Source organism: Falco punctatus (assembly GCF_963210335.1).
Source record: "Falco punctatus genome assembly, chromosome: 1".
Lineage (NCBI taxonomy): Eukaryota > Metazoa > Chordata > Aves > Falconiformes > Falconidae > Falco > Falco punctatus.
In genome coordinates this window covers 26,770,214-26,793,126 of record NC_137580.1, presented here as the reverse complement: position 1 = coordinate 26,793,126, position 22,913 = coordinate 26,770,214, and the positions used below count along the sequence as shown (strand labels likewise).

Genomic DNA, 22,913 nt, shown 5'->3' with positions numbered 1-22,913 from the left:
CCTTAATCATTGCGTCACTTTCAACAGTATCTCTCTCATCCTCATCAGACTGGATCTCTTCCACATTCAGTTCTTCATTCAGTCCCAAGGCTGATGCAGACCCCGACTGCCTTTTAGATATCTTGACAGAATTAAGTGAATATGGAGTCAGATGTGCCTCCTTGTTGTAGGCACGTGTAAAAGCTGCTTTGACCTGTTAGGTTGGAAAGAAATATGATGAGCATCAGGTTTGGAACTGTAGATGAGAAGGTTGGTTGTTAGCTAACCAGCTCTTGGCTGGAGGTTCCACATCACCTTTCCTTCGCAAAGATGTGACCAAAGATATGCAGAAGAGGACACATTCTCAAAAGGACACAGAAAGCATCTACAACCTGTATGGTAAGGATCATTTTATCAAAGCCCCACATAATCCTCAGCTAGAGCATACGTATCTTCACATGCTTCTTGCTTCGGCCTCCAGCAATTTCAGCACTGTTGTTCTGCTGCTGTCTAATCCAAGTCCCTTACACCGAAGCCACCCTCAGCAGCACTGAACACCTGCCACACTGGAGCAATGTATTCAGACTAGGGGGAAACACCCAACAGCAGCATAGGCTTACTTACCAGCAAAGAAGAAACTTCTCGCCCAGAGTACTTAACCTGGGATGGGGGATATCATGGTTCAGATCTCACACCTGCCTAGTTTGTAACAGGGACTTGAGCTTAAGCTCACCTGGTACCAGATGAGGGTCCCAACCACTGAAGAGGACTAGCTGGGTACTGGAGGAGCACCCCACGAAGTCCCCCCAGGTCTAGCAGCTCAGTCTAACTGGACTGTGAAAGATGCAAGCTGCAAGCCAGCCTCTCACCTCAGTGCCCACGCTGTAACAAATACAGTTGTGTGTGGCTCCTCCTTTACACGATGGTAACAAAGGCAGCGCTATGCACGAAGGTGACACAGCTTGTAGCCGGGAGCTGGCTTACAGAAAGGTACCAGCTTTCCCTGTCCCTTCTGTGTTCCAGTTCTGTGCCCAGGCCCAGCCAATACCCAGTGATCCCTTACGCCAGGAACAACAGGTGTAAGACTCCTGAAATGAGGCCCAGCCTAACCATCTCTAGGGCATACACCTCAACTTTTAGTAGTATGTTTGGCAGCTGCACCAACTTCAGCCTTTCAGCAGCACATCAATACCACAGCTATGAATCTAGAATCGCTTTTTAAAGATATGGAAGAAAAGGAAAAAATTCACTGGTAAATTTTACCTTGGGATCCAGCTTTGAAAAAGAACTGGGTTTGCCTCCCCATGTGCTTATTTCCATGATATTTTCAACATCTTCTTTCACCAAGCAGTAAGAGTCCATAAATGTTACAGCTTCTTGTACACCATCTGTTCCAAAGTCTTTCAAGGGCTGGACAAGTGCGTCTCGCAGGTACGGCAAATACTCCATATTTACTGTCCTCTTGCCCGTCTGGGTTCTTTGTCAAATTGAAAACAGTAAGTAAATGTGCACAACCACCACCCCTCGCTTTTGAACACGAGCAACCTGGAGGTAAGGCCCCTGGCAAATGGGTAATCAGCTGCCTTAAGAGTTGTACTGTGCTGTTCCTTCTGCCATACCTGCCTTAGGGATAACTGATGCAAGGTGTGCAAACACTGAGCAGTCTGGGGAAACACATCCCTGACCGAGAAACAACAGCTTCGGGGGCGGGGGGAGTCACAGGACCCCTGACTATACTAGAAGTGTTTGCAGTCTGATTGTTGTCCTGATCAAGTGCTAAGAAAGCGTCGCCAACAACACACAAGCATATTCACAGGATATACACTTTGTACCAAGCACAGCAAGGAATTAACAGTAGGTAGCGAACTACATGAGAACTAAATACCCAGTATTGATACAAGCCAGAAGAGAAATGCTAGTACTACCTGAGGCTCATGTGCATTGCCAGTTCTTGAACAATACGATCGTGTTTGCCTGTGGATGAAAATTTCCCCAGCCAGCTGGGAAAGACAGGAAACTGGGTCATGTGACCTCTCATCAGCTCCCCTGGGAGGACGCTTGCATAAATACCCTGAAAAAGTAGCACACATGCCAAAAAATCACCATGAACTAGTCTCACTGATGCCACAACATACTACCCTGCTTGTCTGCATGAAAGCGGGTAATCAATACCGTTCCACAGTAAAACCAGTTTGTTTTAACAAAACTCTTTTTTGGTTCCTTGCTTCTGTTCAACCCCTCTTAGGTTACACCTTCATCTCTTGTACCACATTCTAAGATGTCTGTAAAATTACCTAGGTTGTAAAAGCCATTAAAGAAAAGGAAAAAAAAAAAGCAGCCTGTTCATTTCTCATGTCCACTTCAGAGTGCAGTCAAACAGCTGACTTTACACAAGCAAGTGCTGTAACCTGCAGGCCGACAGACATGGTGAAGGAGACATTTCCAACGGACACCACGAATCTACAAAAAAATCAGCTAACAAATAAAAAAAAGCTAACAAATCCTAAGCCACTTCTCTGCTTGGACCCATGCCAAGCAGGGGGGTGAACTCTATGACCTCCAGAGGTCCCTGCCAATTTAATCTATGACACATTCTCTGATGCCAGTCATAATCCTTTAGGCGAGTCTTGTCGATGTTTCAGTGACCATTAATGGAAGTACAGTGACAAAGCTTCAGCCTTCTGTGCTTTAGGAGAAATACTGGCCTGGTGAGAGGGTGGGATAGGAAGCACATAAATAAAACAGAGTAGGCTTGCAACTGCACATCAGAAGTGACAAGTGCCATGTGCTCCTGTGCTTTATAAAGAAGGGTCAAGCTTTTCAAAGTTTCAGAAGGCTTCATTTCACAATACAGCATGTGTTCAACAATACGAACACAGGAAACTGCTCTACCCACCAGCAGAACAGAGAATACTGCATGAAGTGTGAACCGTACAGGTCATAAAGTTAATCTAAACCTCAGTGTCAAGGGATTGGTCTTTTAAACTAACACCCATAAAGCACACAAAATTTTGAGTGTGAAGTGCTCACCTGTGTTGGAAGAAGATTCCAGTTTTGCTTGCTACGAATCTGTTTGTCCACAATATCACCATCACATATACTATCAGCTGCTCTACTCAAGAGCATCAAGTACTTTTTCATATTTCCTCTGGAAAACAAAGTTGACTCTTAGAAAGCAGAAATATCCAGATAACTTTTAGTCTAGTTTTACTCCCCGACACTTAAAAGCCTACATCAGTTTAGGGTATGGAATAACTCACCCAGCGGCAGCTGGTTTCACATGTACATAGTTCTCCTGGACAAAGAGAGGCGCTAGGGAATAATCATGGAAGAAAAGATCCAATTTGTCTGTAAGAGACATACGAGCAACCTCCTCTCCAGCAGCAAAAACTTTCCGGACAACATCGAAAGGGCCCTAAGGAAATGATATTTCAAGAAGTCAGTGAGTTACAGGTCAACATAAACAATAAAGACAGAGCACACCACCAACACAATTACTTCAGATACTGTTGGGTACCATCACTAGACTCGTCAGTACAAATTAACATTCAGTATTACTTTCCTAGCACTTTACCAGTTTTCAGAATCGTGTTTTACTTCCAATATTAAGAGAACTATCTCCTAAACAGAAGACTTGCGATGAGAAGTATGAGCTTCATAACTGATCTTACATAAGACAGCAGTACATCAAAATATACACTCAGTCCTGTATTTACTGCTCCTCTTCAACTATTTGTGGCAAATCTGACAGCTCCCTGCATCTCAAGCATCAGTGCTTTAGTTCAGAAGATGCCTATAAAGCCTAGTGATTACATCAGAATACGACAGTAAAAGCCAATCCAGTATTTTACACTTACCAGTTTGATATCCTTTTTGGCTCTGCTGGCATCTGTTTTAGCCTCATCATACGTCAATGATTTATCTTTTGCACACCACATGTTAAGATTATGTAAAACCTAAAGAACAAAATTGACAATGTGGTAGTGTAACAGCATTTAAATTGAAGAGACTAGTAGAAGACAGCCTGATCCCTACACATAAAAACAGTAATACTGTTCAAATGCTAAGCTGAAGCCAAGGACTTGTACATGATGTGCTATCCAAATGGACGCTGCTGCCGAATTGGCACAGACCTGTCTGATGTCCTGATTTGCTGCCAGGATTATCTCTTGCATAGCAGGTGGTGGAATTTTTAAACCTTCTTTAAACGCAATAGACATCATGGCACCCTGTAATATACAATTGAGGAAGCGTCACTAGAGAATTCCTGTGAAGTCTTCCCCCTACAGAACATATTGACACATCTATGAAAGAACATCACCGTATTTTTCTAGTTCTTTTATAGAATGTATAATTTAAATTTTCGCTCTTAAACATAAGTAATTCCTTGTCACTAGTGTAGGAAAAGTACAAGATCATTTAAAAAAAGAAATTTTTTGATATATTTAAGATTGAATTTTTCTTCCCAAAGCCTTTCAGATTTTAGAATTCAGACAACCCATTTTGAAAGGCAGTTACCCACTGAGGTGACCCATTAAGTTTTATGTGATGTTTCCAATTCCGTGTAAGTTCTGCCACGTGAAGACAGAAGTTCCTGATGGTAATTCAGTACAGCCCATACAGCCACAGCCTTCTTACCTTAATCTGTTCTAGACGAGGTCTCTGAAAACGAAGATCAAAACAGTAGTGGACCAAGGAACGAATTTTAGGATGGTTGCGATCGTTACACATACAGATGATTGGTATCTTTGTGTGTCTAATCAAACCAATCAACTCCTGTAATTTAAACACATTACAACAATTGCATCAAGTAACTCAATTATTAAAATGTCATACCAAGCATTCTCCTGGTTTATTCCCTGCCTTAAATCAGATCCTTGACAAGTGCAAGTCTATAATAAACTCCTACTGTAATCATATTTATACAGAGTGAAAACCTAGCCCCTCTCCTACTTTTTTGCTCGCTATTCGATTCAGCTGCAGTAAGTCTGCTGTCTCCCCACTTCCACTATCTACTTTGAGCAACCATGTTTGGAACAGTCTTCATGAACCAATGAAGATCAACAGCCCAGAGTACAGCTGTCCACCGGCAGAACTAGATTAACTCGTCCAAAGGCCGGTTTGACCAAGCCCATGCTCAGAGGGAGCACAAACCTCCCTGACTGCACCCTGCCGCACACAATGAAGCAGCAGGAAGTAAAAACATCAGCTCTTCCCTATCCAAAGAGCTCAACCCTGAGGTTTCCGCATTATTAGGCTTACCAGAACAAACTTTGCCTAGTCTAACTAAGGTGAAATTCAGTTTCATATTCCTGCAATGCAAGTGTCTGCGCACCTGAGCTAAAGATCTGTATGCCCTTTACTGTCAAAGTATTGTATGTGACCATAGGAAATCTTCAAAAGGTAAAACTGGAGCTGCTAAGGAAAACAAAGGATAATACTGCCTATGCCACATTGTTTACTCAGTGTTACTGCCTACTGAAGAGAGCAACTGTCCCAGCCAGATTACAAACTTCCTGCTGCAGATAGATGTCAGCTACAGAGACCTTAGAATAAATTCACCTGTCCAGGAAAAAACTTAAGTTCACACACCCAAGTTCATCACTCCAGGTTTCTTTTACAGAAGTACCTTTCCCCTCCCCCCCTCTACCAATGCATAACTCTTCTTACACAAACACAGACTTCTAAAATAGATCAGAGAAACTGTACTCTACAAAGACTTTCTATGGACCATGGGTGGAGGACAGTAGACTGGCTTGACAATATTTTGTGCTATATATGGTATGTACTCTTAGCAATGGCATTAGCTAATAACTATAGCAGTTTCACCTGAATCCCTCCTCTGTCTTCATTGCCTGCCATACCATCCACTTCATCCATGATCAATACATGTTTCCCGCTAACTGATGAGGATGTGCCTGAAAATGAATATGAACAAGAAAATGAAATGGGAATAAGATAGGTTCTCGCTCAGAGTTTTACCCAATGCTTTATAGGTTAGGTAACCCCATCCTAGACAACTGAGGTGGTGACAAATCTCTTGCTCTGACTCCTGATCACATGAATCTCCTACATTCACAGAACAGAACTGACTACAACCTCGTGTCATCTTCCAAGAGAGAAGTCTCATACAACAGAAGAGCAACTGCAGAGTTCTTGAGTAGTCCATGCAGACTGATGACTGATTCTACTAATACCAGGATATAATTCTGCAACTAAAGATGAGATAAAACAACTTACTAAATTAAGCTATCCCTATCAGTGAGATCCCTCCACATGATGAGCAAGTTAAATTCCTAACACTGTTTGTTGTATAATAAGCAAGCTCTGTCCCTCCTGTAACCGGACTCTTACTATAACAAAAATCTTCCTTCAAACAACAGACATACCAGAACAGAAGTCTTTGATGCTGGTGTTGTTAAGCGATTCGGCAACTACTTCCTTCAGACTGTTCTTACTGCGAGTGTCACTAGCATTCAGCTCCACATAGCTGTACCCCAGCTCCTAGTCCAAACACACAAACCACACAAAAAATGAGAACACACATCAGTGAAAGAGCATATGCATATTCAGAATTAGAAACAGTATTTCAGAGTTCCAGCAGAAAGCTCTTACACAGCACTGTTTTCACTAATTTGTGGCTTTGATTCCCTCCTCCCCTTAATACTCCTTTTCTCTTACACCTCAAAAATATTTGTAACCACACACAGAACAGACACGCCCAACTGAGAACTGGGAATTGGGGGTGTGGAAGGCTTGCAGAGTTAGTGGCACAAATTTAGTCCTGAAAGATTAACAGAACTACCACCAAGGATAAAAACAGAACTATGAGCCAAGACTGGCTAAGCTCCATGGTATTTCCAGCTGCATATCAAAGTCTTATGCAAAAAGAAACATGCCACATACCTCCAAAAAGCTGAAGGACAGAAAAGGTTTTAACTGTTTAACAGCTTGGAACCACATGATTCCCCCAGCAATTCCAACACTTCAGAACAGGGCTGGGCTGCATGTCAGTACCTGAAAGAACTTAACCCACCTGCTCCTTCATCGGCAAACTCCCCTGCCAGGGGCACGCCACAGTGCAGCAGTGAACTGCACACAGCCTTGGGCTTGCAGCTTGAACACACACACACACACACTCCCCGCCCCCCGCCCCCCCCCGTTTTGTTGGCTGTTCCTATGGAACATGATGAAACGCTCTGCAGAGACCTCAACCAGCTGTGAGCAAGCGCTAGGCTGGAGACCAGAAGCAGAAAAGACCATGCTGTAAGGGTGGGAGGAAGAGGTGGGAAAGATGGGGCGTTACTCTATACAACTCAAACACTGAGGTAAGGAAGCACTCCTTTCCACCACAAAGGTCAGATAGCGGGCAATAGATCTGAACCCCTCCAAGCTGGTATTATCATATTCTGAGAGAACAAAATAAACCCTGTAACTTGTTACAGCAACACTATTAGTAAGTTAGCTTTAGTTTCCACAATATGAAGTTCTCAGCTGATTCTCATGATGCAGTGGAACACGGGTTTTCTTAACTTACTGTAACACCAATTTCTGAATTCAGATTTAGAGACTGACACATAGCCCTGTCAACTTTTTTCATCCTGAAGTAGTATTTGAATTTAGAATGAGTCTGGGGAAGATATCTTTGTTCGATATATAAAAAACAGAACCAAGTCTTTCAAAAAGCTTGTCAAAATTAAAATTCCCACTAAATTTAGCACAAATATTCCCTAACTTGTAGAACTAGGTTGAACACTCAGAATTTTTGAAAGCCATTTCCAATTGTTCAACATACTGTCACGCGCTTCCTCTCAATACAACAGAAAGAAACAGACACCCACTGCTACGTTCTCACTCTCACTGCCTTTAGACCTGATAAAGGTATCTAAACATGCACATATTTTAACCTACGAGCAGGCAGAACTAGGCTAGGAGCAGACCCTGGCCATTTAGGGGGACATAGACCTGCACAATGTACCTGTATCCAGACAAAGAATCAATATATAACAAATACTGCTGGGAACAACCCTTAACATGAACTCACCTTACAAACCAAAGAAGCTGTAGTAGTTTTACCAACTCCGGGCGGACCAGAAAGTAATGCTGCTTTAAAACCAGTAGCATCGTCTTTGCCTCCAGTTTTATTGGTCTTTGCTATAAAAGAAGATTCCAGGTTTTACCTAGGTATGTATTACAAAACAAACTGCATACTTCTAAAGATTCAAACACCACTACAATTCTTCCGCACTTGAGGCCTGATACAGGTATTAAAAAATACGCATCCATATCTGCATCCCTAACCATTTGGTGAAAAGCAGCTTAAACCGTCTTAGTTTAAGACTTGCAGTGACTGTAAAGTGAAAAACAGCAGAAGTACTATTAATACAACCACTTCAGCAATTTCCTCACAACCTCATAAAAAAAACCCACAAAACAAAAACAAACACCACCCCCACCCCCTAAACTAAACCAAACCCCAAACACACAACACAGAAAAACCCCACTACCCACTATGGCTGAAGTGAAACTTAAATGCTATTTTAAACACAGGAAAAAACTTGTCTGTACCATGACAAACTATGAATGACATGGACTACTTGTCAGGCAGAACCAGGACCTTAACAATTTTCCCCATGCATGACAGCAGCCCTTTGGGCATACTGCTATCCTGTATTTTCACCATGTGTACAGACATATTAGCACTGGTCAATGTTTCTCTTGGCAAGAAAGAATTCAGCAGGCTGAACCTGAGGCCATTATTATATACATTACTACTAGATTATTTTGGTTTCTTGTAGGAAAAAAAAACCCCACCACATACGCATTTAAGAGACTACCACAAGAATTAAAAAAATATTTTCAGACAATTTTCTGTTCTGGTTGCTTGATGGGTTGGTTTGTGTTTTGTGGGGGTTTTGGTGGTTTCTTTTTTTGGGGGGGGCGGGCAGGGCAGAGGGACAAGGATGGGGGACACGGACAGACAAGTGAACAACTGCTTCAACAAGAAAAACGCAGGCTCAACTGCTGCTAAAAACGCATCCAACTGCAGCCTTGTTCCTGACTTCTAAGCTTCTCTGCTATCCCAAAGGCCCTTATCAGTTCAGGGAACCAAGCAGCACGATTGGCATGGAAAAACACAGAAAAGTTAACCACGCTCGTCACCTTGTCCATCTTCTGAGATATTCTTGTGCCAATTTCTGAGCCATCGGAGGAGTTTATTGGCACAGCTTTGCTCACCCTGCTGTCCAATTATTGCCTTAAGAGATACAGGCTTATATTTATCTACCCATAGCAATTTCTCTGTTTTGTCTTCATTTATCTCAGAAACCAAGTTCCCCTTAGGTTTTGAGGCTTCTTTCTCCTCTACGGTCTGCCGTTTAAAATCCATAAGCTTTCGAACAGCAACCGTTTCTTTCTTGGCCGATTTGACAGTATCTCCTTTTTGAGGAGTAGACCTGCATTTTTTATTATCGGCTTCTCTCTTGAGAGGGCTAAAATTCCTTTTTCCAGCTTCTGCTTTCTGCGGTGTCTTTACAGGTGCTGCTTTTTTTGCCTTAGGGAAACAAAGGTAAAGAAATTAAAGGGAAATTTTGAAAAACCTATACAGTAAATAAACAGACTGTCATTGAACGCATGTACAGGAGTGCTTAAGAAAGTAACAAAGCTTATATATTGATAAATAGAACTTCAAGAGCAGATGAAGTAGTACTCCACTGAAAAATAAACCACTGTTAAACATGATACCACTTGGTTCCACAGCACAACCCAGAAAAGAGAGGCAGGAAATGTTCTGGTCATTCCAAAAGCAGTTGCCTTACTCACGGAGCCTGATACATTATTTAAAAAAAGCAACGCTAATGACAGTCAGGTTGGAACAAATGGGCCAGACACCCATGAAGCTCTTGCAAAACAAGGCTTCCAGAAAGCGTTCAACCCAAAGCAATTCAAAGGGAGTTAGTTGTGCTAGCTTTGGCTGGGGTAAAGTTAATTTTCTTCACAGAGCTGGTATGGGGCTTTGTTTTGGATTTGTGCCGGAAACAGCGTTAACAATGCAAGGATGCTTTAGTTATTGCTGCTGAGCGGTGCTCACATACAGAAGAAGGGGGTGGTTGTGGTAGGACAGGGCAGCAGGGAAATGTGCAGAGTGATGGCATTTGTCTTCCCAAGTAACCATTATGCATGATGGAGCCCTGCTCTCCTGGAAATAGCTGAACACCTGCCTGCTGATGAGAAGCAGTTTTTCTTGCTTTGATTGTGTTTGCAGCTTTTGCTTTACTTAAACTGTTTTTATCTCAGCTGAGTTTTCTCACTTTTTCAATTCTCTCCCTCATCCCACCAGGGTAGGGATTGAGCGAGCAGCTGCGTGGTGCATAGCTGCTGGCTAGGGTGAAACCACGACAGGAGTAAAAGTAGTTAGTTAGTAAGCTTGGAGTTGCTTTTCCTTAAGACACCAATAGTATCTTTACACACAACAATTCGTGTCTAGCCACTTCAGAAGTGCCAAAAGCAACAGCTATACCGAATGCACAACACGCTAGAGCTAACAGATTTTAATAATATTTTATCAGCCATTACAGACTAAGTTTAAATGTACATAAAAAACTCGTTACTCTTTTTACAATGTTCCCTGAAAAAAATCACCTCTAGTATTAGTTCAAGTACCACAAAGACAAAATCTGTTACGTATAGACATGGTTTACATAAGTTGTCTCATGTTTACAGTACAACTTTATATTGGGCCTGTCTGGGTATCAGACACAGTATCAGTCACAATTACTTATTTCAAAGAACGAATAAAAACCTCAAAGTTTACAAATGAAGCCATCTAAGGAGGTACAATTACCCCCCAGTCAGATACCTAAAATACAGAATAATGTCAGAGTATAAAAACGTTAAGGTGGGGAAAAGCCCTATAGCTCCCAAGTAGAAGTCTTAGCCACAAATACAAAATTTTTGCTTTCAATACTTTTAGCCTAGAAGGTCACATTGAAAATTGCAGGGTTATTATTACTGGAACAGAAGACAAAACTCCTTTCTGTTAAAAAAAGACCAAAGTAAAAAAAAAACAAAACACAAAACCCACACACATAAGAAAACCACCCCTAAGTTTATAATGAACAAACCTCTGTTTCAGCTGCCAGTTCATATTTGGACTTTTTGCCTGGCATAGTTCGAATAAGATCAAACAGGCCATCTTCATCAATAACTTTTGTCCCTAAAGTTGATGCCTGGAGCAAAAGCCAGAATCAAAAAGTTAGGAGTTACATAATTCACTTCGAAGTGCTTTCCAGTAATGACTGCATTTAGGAACACAACAAAAAGGTTTTTTTAATTTATCTATGTGGGTGTATATACACATATAAATAAAAACAAAGCAAAGCCCTAAACCACTAGGCAACTTTTCCTTTTTAACATGCACTTTATTGGTAGTACTGCCTCATTTTGGCAGAGATGAAAATCAACAGTTAGATATGAACAGTTCACTGTTTCACTCCGACTTTGCTCAGGTACAGGAACGCTCACCTTCTCACATTTAGACTGGCCACAGTCTCGCCCCATAACCAGATAGTTTGTCTTCTTGCTGACATTACCAGTTACTTTTCCTCCATAACGTTCGATCAGAGACTTGGCCTCATCTCTTTCAATACACTCCAGAACACCTGTAATTACGAATGTCAGGCCTTCCAAGCAGTTTTCAGCACCCTGAGAAGCAGAAGGTCGCAGAAAACACCATTACCTAATGCAATGCTATCAAATGCCTCTTCACCATAAGCTTTTTCTAGCCCCCTACAATGCCACGTACCCTATGAAAAATTAAAAATAAGCCTATCATACCTAGCTAGGTATTAGTTCTAGAAGTTCAAAAGTCATTAAAAGTAATAGCTGCTACCAACAAAACTTCACACGTGGTTTATCTGACTCCTTGTACTCATAATACTCTGTGCTTCAAGCATTGCACACCAGTCAAAGGAATGACAGCAATCTTCAACTTTAAGACCAGTAACTATTTTTCATCATCACGGCTTCATAAACCAAGTACTGGATTAGTCACTGCTTTGCATTATAATTTAGTTTTTTCCAATGCATACTTCCTACTGTAAAAAAAATACCAGTTGGTAAACAGTTTAGTTGATCCTTGTTAGATCACAGTCAGTCCATGATACACTTCTACATACAGAATTCTGCTGTAGCCAAACTTACCCGAGGTATTTCTTTGGACCCCAGCGCTTTTGGACCCTCACGATTAAGGAAGCTTCGGTAGGCTTGATAATTAATTCGCTTCTTTTCAGAGTCCTCAGGACTTACAGACTTGGGCAGGAGGGGAAAAAATTAACATGCATATCATATGTATTAAAAAACCCCAACCCTCAAGCATCAGAGTTTAAGACACTTTTAAGCACCGAAGGAAAATTAAGGTCTAACACTTGTTTTTAGTAGATTGAGATGCAGTACCAAAGCTTGCTCTAGGTTTTGCTGCTTGTGCTTTGAGGGTTTTTTTGCTGTTAAAGATTTAAAAAACTCATCTGAGAGTTTTAAAAACATAGACCTACTATTTATGGTCAAGTTTTTGCAGATTCACCTGCATTCCACATCTACATGCTCACTTCATTCATAAATTGTTAAATTCACATCCTATTTTATTTCAGAATGATTATCAGGTATAGACTAAGATCTACACTTAGAAGTCTGCTTCATAGTATTTCTACTTTTAAGAAACGTTTAAGCTGTGTGTTCAATAGTTACAGTTAGAGAATCTGTTAAAATTATATTCCTACATAACGTATCAATCATAAGAAATATACTTCAGAAACAGGAGATGACAGGACACTACAAGAAATCAAACAGTGCTATTTATCATTCTAACAGCAGTACAGATCTACAAGGTCACCACCCTCACATAAACAGTAAGCTTTCCCTCACTAGGTGAGGGTCAGAATCCCTGCAGTCTGCATTTTTTCAGCAAACAAACATGAAAAGCACCAGACTGATTTTGCAGTGTATATGCATACCTTAATGACCATTAAAGAACTCTCAGTTCCTTCATGCATTTAACTTACACTTTTTAAACTGATTTTTTTCTTATATTTTTGTAATTGCTGGGAATGTAAAGCCTTACTAAAATTAAAGTTCTAAGAATTGCCTAGAAGATTCAAAGTACTAAGTAACAATAATGACACATAAACAGTAATAAATTAAAACGTTTTCCTGAAAACTCCACCAAGACTACTAAATTCATTTTGATAGCTCCTACCTCAGTCTTCTTGGGAGAAATTTTCTCCTTCTTTGGTGTTGTCTTTTCTTTCCCTCGAGTATTTTTTTCTTTAGATACCAAACTTTGAGCACCTCTTTCCTTTTCAGCAATCTCTTCTTTTTGTTTCAGAGACACAAGCCTAGAACTAGGTTTCAAAGGCGAGGTCTTATTCATCAACTCTCTTGCTGTTTTACCACCTGGTGATCGGGAGGATACATGAGGGCCTTTTGAATGTTCAGATTTAGTTTGCTGCTTCGCAGTGTAATTCTTTGCTTCACCTGTTGAGTTTGTTGATTTCACTTGAAAGGAGGCAGAGGGAGGAAAGCACATACGTGAGAATGCATCTCATTAATGTTATAAATTGGTGAAATGTTTTCTGTATTCCATATCCTACCTCCTTCTGACTGCTTATATCCTTCTGTCATGTTAGGACTGCTCTTGACGCTCAGCAATGTTTGCTCTCCTCCTGAATCTTTCCGAGCCTAAATAAACCCACAACACCAAAGTCAGAGATTCATGTACCAAGCTACCATTAAGCCCAGCTCCCCAGGTTTCCCTACTGTTAAGTACACACGAAATGACACCTAACAAAGCTGATCCCTACCACGTCAGAATACAACCTCTTGTCAAAGCAGGCAGAAGAGCAAATTCTGCACTCAGCCACGCACATAAATTCCTTAAGTCAAAGGCCAGACAAGCTTTGAGGTTACAGTAAATTTTGATCCTAATTGGTTTACTGATTAGTCTAGAAATACTAGTATTTGGTATATTCAAATTAACAATCCTAAATTCTAAAAGCCTTGATGTACAACACAGCAAATATTTCACTGTGCCTTATACCACAAGCTATGAGAACCTTTAAGATCCCTCCATCACTAGGGTTAGTCTCAAAACTATCAAGATCCTTGCTTGCCCCTTCTCTTGAAGCAAGGAGAGTGTACTGTCCTCCTTCCTTGTTCTCCCATCACTTTTCACCAGCTTGTGCCATTGACTCATTTTACTTCATCCTGTCCTCTGGATATAGGTGTTTAGGTGTTCTAAAGCATAAGTCTTCAGCAACACACTTCCCTCAATCAGAGCTAGAACTTAAAATCCCATTTCAACAGAAGCAGATAGCACAAACATACAATGATGGCAGCTGTCTGATTAGGAAGGACAGTATCTACTGAGTGAGGAAAATCCAGGAGGAAAGTATCAAAATTATATATGTTATTTTCATGCAAATTGCTGGTTTTAATGCATTTGTATGGAAGTCTCAAAACAAAGGTTAGGTGTCCCAATAAGAACACTCCCAGCAACGCAATTTCTAAAAACGAGAGTTTAAAAATAGAGTTCAACCTTCTTCTTCTGTGGTGTTTCATCCAACATGGCCAAAGTTTTAGCAAATTCTTCATCTTCATGCAGCTGTCTCTCCAGCTAATAAAAAAAAAAAAAAGCTATTTTTAGAATAATGTCTGACAAGGTTTAATTCTGCTTTAATTTTTTAAAGCTATCTGCTGTTAAAGTCAAAGTTTATCAAAAATAAAACAGCACATAGCTGGGAAAAGTGCATCAGAGGAAAACAGATTTCTGAAAATGGTACTGAAGAATTACTTGTTCCCTCAAAAAAGAGGTGAGATTGAAGTCTAGTGAGAAAAGCAGAGTTTGGATTTGTTGCACTAGGAACATTACTAACCCTGTATAATCCATTTTTAAAGAGATCTTCCATTCCTTCATATTTTTTATTGTAATGTATCCTTTTCATTTAATAAACATGCAAAATTTGAATCCAAGATCTCACAACAACCAGCTTGCACCAAGATGCAACCTACCGGCTTTAGAAAACTTTCAAAGCACTCCCAAAACCCAAGCAGGAACAATGCCTGTTAAGTATTAAAATTTCCAAATAACCAAAGTTTTATTCTCATCTACTGCTAACAACATATATGAAAAAAATTTCTGGCAGTTCTGGAGAATTTAGCTACTGCACTTTGTCCAGGTCTTGCCAGTTCCGTTTAATTTAAGGCAACAAATACACTTTAACTTTTTAATATTTCTACTTCTGCAACTGATTTTCTTTGACAGAAGAGCCAGTAAGAATAAATACTGTACACAGAATTTGAGAAAGTTGTTTATTAATTGTAATAATAATTTAAAAAAAAAAGTCAGGTTGGTGTTATTTTTATTTCACCTAACAAAATAAATGTGAAATCTACAATGATAACTGATCGTCAAGTTACCTCTCCTATCCAACATGGTCCCTTGGGGAAAACTTCTTCTATTGCTGAATGGTATATATTGTTGCCAATAAATATTGATGATTTTTGTAACAAAACAACAACAAAAATCCTTTCACAGCTGCCTTGGAGTCCAACATGCCATGCTATAAGATTCAAAGAGATGACTTTATAAAACTGATATGCCATAGGCATTACTTTTATGTGCCCATGACGATGAAATGCATCTATCTTCCATGTGTATAGTGAGAAAGAGGAAGGGCAGCAACCACCAAACGCAAACCAAACTAAGGCAGAGACAGACCTGAAATAAAGCATGTTCCTTTTACGATACATACAGACAACATGAGCGTTACAGCAAAGATCAGTTCAAATGAAAGCAAACACCTTGTTTTGCCCAACAGGTTACCTTTCTCTGATAGATTAAAGCTAGATTCATCACACCTCTGGGGAGGTCAAGGATGAGACTAAATTTTGCATGTATAATTATTTACTTCAAATGATACTTGATATTACCAATATATGGTAAATGAATTGATTTTCCCAAAAGCAAGTAAACACGTACAAGAAGTGTACCTTTCCCTCATTTTGATTCAAACAAGAAATTTTAAGACACACACGTACGGGTTGTTCACATTTTTCTTAACCATAAGAACACTCAGGTGACATGTGAAACATTCATGGATAGCAAAGGCTTTTAATTCACCACTTCAGGGAATGAAAAAACCACAAAAAACAAAGACAAAAAAGCCCCCCACACACCAAAAACATGAGGAAGCAGAAAGTGAATTCCATATGAAAAACAAGATTATTAGAGACACATCAACTGCACAGGTAGATAAAAGTCTAGATAAGACAGAAAACAGATTAAGGGAGATACTCTATTTACATAACTGCAATAATACCCATAAAAAACCTGTGTGACTATGTTTGTACATATGTGCAAGAGTTAAGTAAACAGATGAATTTAATTACACTTATTTATAGCATGCATGGGAAGTCTATCTTAATTTCTTAAGGAAAAACAATTTTAAACAAACTGCTCTTGGCATAAAGCAATGAAATTATAGAGCATCACCTCTGAATCTTCTTCAAGCTGCAGTTGCCTAGCAATGGCCTCATCATCTAATGTGCTGTCACTGCTTTGTGAAGGCTATATTAAAAAAAGAAAAAAAAGATCAATAGTTCAGTTTCCCCATATTGTGTAAATTACAGTTATTTAATCTGTATGGATTCATTTTGTATACTTCTAGAAAAGGACTGGGAATAAGACATGCAGCATTTTATTCCTAGCTTTCTAATAAATACTATTAAACATGGGTGTTTTAAAGAGATTTTACTATTCAAAATGAAACTATGCTATAATATAAATATCTAATTTCTTCAAACAATGCTGAACATCTCTGAAGCTATCAGAATCAGCCTGCTTGAAAGAAAAAACAACAACATGATGAATTTTTAATATCCTCCATACTTTATTTGGTGCTTTGTTGTTCCATGAATATATGTGCCATAAAAATTGGGAAAACAACCTCTTTCCTCTCCTTCATGCCCTCCACCCCCAACTATAAGCTATCCCACCCACTCACTCATCTTAAAAAACTGCTTCATTTTAAAAAAAGTCACTTAAGAAGAAGAATCGAGAAAATATTACCTTCAACTCTGTGCCACCTTCTCAAACATGGAAATGCTAATCTAAACTTGCATTTGAGGACTTGATATGCCTCACATATCATCAGAGTTGAACTCATACTTGAGTAGTTACTGAAAAGTAACACTAAGTAGGACAAGCAGTTAAGTACCTCCTTGCAGACGTTAAGCCAGCCATTCTGATCTGCTATCAGACACACCAACAGCCTGAAGCAACATCATCAGTACTCACTTCTTTCCTTTTACTTGCTACCAGTTTCTTTTCTGATCGCTGGACACTACTTGTCCCAAAGTAATCAAGTGCTGAGGTAGGAGTCTGTTTCACTGAAGATAATGGTTTGATTTTAGCTTGTGGTTTTACATCTTCCTTTTTCACTGCAGCTGTTCCTTGACAACCAACTGCTGACATCCCATTCTCCTTTGGTTTCACTGGAATTCTTTTCTTGACAAAGTCATCTTCTTCATCTAAACATGAAGAGTATTCTATTACTTCTGGGACATGGAACTTAAGTCTTAAAACAAAACTGTCAAGATAACTATTTTGGCAGACTATATCAACTCAGATCCTAAGAGAATATTACAGGGTTTTAGAAGTTATTTAAAAAAAGGCCAAGTTGCATAACACATAGTATTTAGCATCTTTAATAGCATAGCTCAAGTCTGAATAGATCGAGTACTGAAATAATGACACATAAAATGTTACTTGTGTTCATACATTACCTCTCATTTAGAAACGTTCACAAAGAATGCCTTTCCTTCTTACATAGTGAAGATTATAAACAGAAAATCTTGGTCACTGAAATTTGAACCCTCTATCTTTTAATTAATGCAACATCAAATTGAACGGCACAACTCTCTTCGTATTAAATGTGATGTATAAAGCTACATTTAGTTTATTACTTTATAGTATTCATTAACAGAGCAGCTAATATAGCCTTTGTAGACTTGTATGTTCTAAAGAATCTCTCAATATTCACACAAACCAGGAAAAAAATATTAGAACACTGTGTTTATATAAAAGCTTCTTGAGTAAGTTTACTTGTTCTTTTTAAAGTCCTGCCTACAGCTTATGAAAGTTTTAGCAGAAACACTTTTTAACATAATTTTTTTACTTCTTCCCTTTTAGTCAGAGATTCTATGAGCTATTCTGTATCTTCTACATTTCTGCACCTAAACACACTCTTCTTCCAGTACAGTCAACACCATCTCAAACAAATGCAGCCATTTCACAAGATGCAGAAATCAGACAAGAGGTCAGCATACAAAATAGATTTTTCAACTTAAAAGGAGGGAGAAATGTGGCATACACAGTATCAATAAATGTAATGTTAGCCTACAGACCACTGAACAAAACCTCCATCTTTCCTTTTAGGACTCTTCTAAAATAGCCAGGACATGGTCTTTCCAGGAAGAAAAAAATGAGAAAAGAGAGTCTGAGAGCCATTTATTCATTCTGGACTCAAACTATTCACACAGTTAATCAATAACAAAAAAAAAAAAAAAAAAAAAAAAAAAAAAGGTTACCATGGGCTTCCAAGAGTTTTGTGTCATGTTGTGAAGTCTTACTGACAGTTATACAAATGAAACCCTATCACTGAAGCATACAAAAACCTACAGATATCACTGCCAAATTATTAGACTAATATCACAGCACAGAAGACAAACGTCAATGGGCAAACTTCTTGGTTAGTGATAAAAACACCTTCTTTGTGAACTCTTCTAAAAACTCAAAGTGTGCAAGGGCTAAGCAGCAAACTGCAAGAAAAATGTCCAAAATTACTATTAGACACAGAAAGAATAAAACACAGACTACAGAGGAACAGAAATGGAGGCAGTCTCATTTGCATGCCTCTAACTGAAGTCTGGTTTTACTTTTCTCAAAATAGAGGCATGTCAGACACTTCCCTCACGATACAGAATGTTTTAAGCATCTGTTTTAATACTGTCAATTTAAGTTCAGTTATATCACAAAAATATGTTCATTTTCCAGTCATCCGATTTCAGTCCCTATACTCCTTTTCACAATCACTTCCCTAAATTTAGATGACACGATACGTCTTCTATAAATGTTATTATATGCCAGACAGAGATGGAAGGAAACAATTATTTCTTGTTTCATGTTTTCTCAATAGGTGGTAGTAACAAGATTGTTAGAGGTGTCAGCTGGAACTTCCTGTTACTGAACACTTGGTAAGCAGAATTTAACAAGTACAATGGAGGATCCTGACTATTCCTGGGACAGAAAGAAAAGTAAAACAAAGATGCACTTGTAAGGCAGGAAATTAGTTCAGCAGTGAAATCAAGAATGCCTGAAGATAAAAATCTGTCTACCAAAAAGTGGCATTTTAGCCAATTCAATTCACACAGCAAAATATGGAAGAGACAATTCAGGCCCACAGCCTCAGCAGACAGCAACAAGTTTTACCACAAAGCTAAAAGCTTCAGTGTTCTCAGCACAGTTTACTTCCCCTAGGCAGCAGCAAATATCTTACTGCCATTTAGCAGTAAAATACCTGGGACATTTGGACACTAGATGCTTTAGGCTCCTAATTTACAATAGTTTGAGGTCAGAAGAGAAGACTGCTTATCTCAAACTTAATTTCAGGAATATTTTTACTACTTTTAAATTCTTCAATTTAACAAGAAGATACATTTGCATAAGTAAAATGTACCTACTACTAGAAATTAACAGTTAATGTAGATGTAGTTACATTTATTTGTCTTGAAAAGAAGATATCAATCCTATCCTGCTCCCCATCCTCCAGCTTTTCTTAAGCTAAAGGATGCTCCATGCAAGAAGAGGATCTTTACCCATCACTATTGTTATCAGAAGATCTGCATGCAATATTGATTTTTTTTCATTATTCACTCATGACTATTTAAATAACAACAAAACCCAACAGGATATTGCTTTCTCTCAAGCAGAAAGAAGCAGAATAAATATAATTTGGTTGTAATTAAAAAGGATGTGGATTTGAGTCATTTATGATACCAGTATTAAGTATTAGAACAATTACAGCTTTGCTTAATTATGTACTTCCTAGAAACGACAGGATTAGAAGCATTTATTGACTGCAAGCAGTGGCTGAAGAAGGGCAAGAGATTCACAGCACTTATGAACAGTCTGTAAATATAAATAAAGGCAAAACGGGAACTTGAAAGTGGTCATCAGGAAATAAAACTACCGCAGTTCTAATATGTGGGTTTCAAAAAGATGCTTTAAGGGACAGATACTCAGGCTACAGTTTCATCCCCGATTCAGGAAATTCACAAGCACATCACAAATTTGCCAGATCTCCAGGCACTCCCCTTGTTTCAAGTATATTACAACATCCAGTTTTTTCAGTAAAACTTTAACGCTTCCTCCTTGACACAAACTTCACACATGCCTACTGCCACAGAAATGAACAGCAATGTTAATCAGTTGTACACTTTCAGTTTCCTTACAAGCATTAAGGTGACTTCATTGACAACTCTGAAAATACCAAGAGTCCTAGTATTGCTGCTGGACTATTTTGATCAACATTTTGCAACATATGACCTGTAAAAGCAGAGGCATTCTCACCCATACAGGCAAGCCAATAATTTGTGGAAAAAACAGAAGTGAAAAATTCAGCTCCTAAAAATTGTACATTAATTGCATTCTTAATTGCTAGGCGAACAGTTGAGATAGCCTTACCCAATGGGGGCATAGACTTCAAAAAGGAGAAAAAGGAATCAATTCTATCATTTACTAGATTACTTCTACACTGCAAAATCTTTGTATAGCAGAATATGGCTGTTCAGGTAGGAAAAGTGTTTCACTGGAGTCTGCATTAATCTGCAGTTGGAATGTACCCTTTTAAAGATCCCTCGGTCTCATTTTTTAAGACCCTCTGCTACAAACAGAACAAGACTATTCTCAGAACATTACATCCACACATTTTTGTGTGTGCTATACCATGAAAAAATACCCTGAGCATACACATTTGTTGTTTTACAGGATTAGTGCCGAATTACAAACACAAGTCAAGACCACACATTCTAGTCAGCTTTTCTGGAAATTAAGTAGATGTGACAAAGAGAAAGCTAATCAGGAACAGACAGGCATGACAACCAGGAGGCTGCTTTCAACTATTTTGGATGCAAACACTACACGCGAAGCAGGGACCTACTATGCCAAGCAATGTACAAGGACAAACTTCCCTAGCAACAAACAACTGTTATAATCCTGAGTGTTTTAAGAACTATTCCACAACATTGAAGCACATCTGGCTTTTATTTGATACACTGTTCTAGCAGCAGCACAATCAGGTTAATAAACCACTGCCTGCAGCCACCTGTAACTATCTGCTATTCCTCTTTCCTATTCTCGCCCTTTCTCAACTGGGTTTCACCTGCCGATTACAGAGCAACATCTGTGGTTGTTCCCCAACTAAGCTCTATCAAAATCACATAGGCAGTTTTAAACATTTGTGTAAAATCAAATAATCTTAAAAGGCTCAGGTTCAGGAATAACCTCAGCCAATCTAAAAAGGGAGCAATCTATTGCAGCAAGGGCTAACAGCAACAAGCAGCGTAAGACAGACCCTCAGATGGCCTTCAGAACAACATATTTTATTCCTCTTAATTTGTTATTTCTGTAGTGTTGAGTTCCTTACCAGTATCCTATAGAACTCCCTGGTTCCTATTCTGTTCAGATACAACATTTTTAAGGCAGAGACAACCTCTTACTATGATGTTATAAAACCAAATATGGGCAGGGCATCTGCAGGTGACAAGTAACTCATACTTACTATGATAAATGTATGTTAAATTGTGTTGGTAGATTACTACATAAAGATTCCTATACTGAGCTAAAGCACTACATCCTATCCTAAAGTCATTAGATCTATATTACTTACATAAATTGCAATAATCTGGATGTCTGCACAAGTACTTAAAACCGTTCCCATCCTAAACCATTTTCAGTCCAGAGTAACAGGTATTGCCATCCAGGCTAAAGTTGAGGGTAGAAAAAAGTGTTTGTGTGAAAAGAAATCAGATTTTTATTATCTTAAACATGCATTGGTCAGTAGTCAACAGTCCCAACACCTGGTAGGACTGAGTTGTGTATTCATCTTTTGTTTAAAGTACATCTTTAAGATAACCATCACTTCTCCAAAAAAAATCAGCAATTTATTCAAACTCAACTCCCGTAACTCTTTCCAAAAAGAACAGAAGCTATGTGTGACCAGCAAAGTGCATTTTTTTCTATCCTTCTACTCATTTAAAAACACAGCAACTGCAACCTACATTTAAAAAAACCTGATCTGTACAGTCATTTAAGGTTTTTTATGTCATTTCTCAACAAACTAATTGATTTTAGATGTACTACAAACATGCACTTTAAACTACAATTGTTAGCACTTCGCCTATATCGACATGTCAAGGTTCCAAGCTGTTATAAAGCTTACCTGAACCATTCCAGCTTTACTCCCCTGAAGTAAATTTCCATTTGGATTTTCCAGTTATCAAAGATTATTTCAAGAAGTTGCCTCCGTCATATTTACCACTTCAAGGGAAAAAGGTGCTGGGATCCAAGAAAGACCTCAATGCAGTAACTGTCATGTCTAATTATACACTTTGGTGCAAAACTACATACCCTTCAATACCCTTTTGCCCACAGTATATACCAAGTAAGTATATGCGCTTGACTAAGAATTTTATCTTTTAATATTATCTTTAGAAACAAGTTTAGGGAGCATTAAAATATGAGAAGGCTGAATATATTTAAACTGAAATAAGTGATCTTTATCTGCAAAACCATCAACTGTAGCAACTCCTCCTAAATGAAA

At 38.9% G+C, this 22,913-nt stretch overlaps 1 protein-coding gene across 1 annotated transcript in view; it reads right to left on the bottom strand.

Moving 5' to 3' along the window:
* The window catches only part of RFC1 (replication factor C subunit 1), a 42,733-nt gene that overhangs the window by 1,086 nt on the left and 18,734 nt on the right, over positions 1-22,913 (bottom strand). The window contains exons 5-24 of the mRNA XM_080408443.1: positions 17,330-17,562; positions 16,526-16,600; positions 14,570-14,647; positions 13,626-13,713; positions 13,232-13,530; positions 12,181-12,288; positions 11,503-11,682; positions 11,103-11,207; positions 9,142-9,532; positions 8,024-8,133; positions 6,369-6,483; positions 5,809-5,897; positions 4,618-4,755; positions 4,113-4,208; positions 3,837-3,935; positions 3,240-3,394; positions 3,010-3,127; positions 1,905-2,050; positions 1,243-1,456; positions 2-193 (exon numbers count right to left, since the gene is read on the bottom strand). Of these exons, the coding sequence (XP_080264569.1) occupies positions 2-193; positions 1,243-1,456; positions 1,905-2,050; positions 3,010-3,127; positions 3,240-3,394; positions 3,837-3,935; positions 4,113-4,208; positions 4,618-4,755; positions 5,809-5,897; positions 6,369-6,483; positions 8,024-8,133; positions 9,142-9,532; positions 11,103-11,207; positions 11,503-11,682; positions 12,181-12,288; positions 13,232-13,530; positions 13,626-13,713; positions 14,570-14,647; positions 16,526-16,600; positions 17,330-17,562 (3,029 nt within the window). The remainder of the gene's footprint in view (position 1; positions 194-1,242; positions 1,457-1,904; positions 2,051-3,009; positions 3,128-3,239; positions 3,395-3,836; positions 3,936-4,112; positions 4,209-4,617; positions 4,756-5,808; positions 5,898-6,368; positions 6,484-8,023; positions 8,134-9,141; positions 9,533-11,102; positions 11,208-11,502; positions 11,683-12,180; positions 12,289-13,231; positions 13,531-13,625; positions 13,714-14,569; positions 14,648-16,525; positions 16,601-17,329; positions 17,563-22,913) is intronic.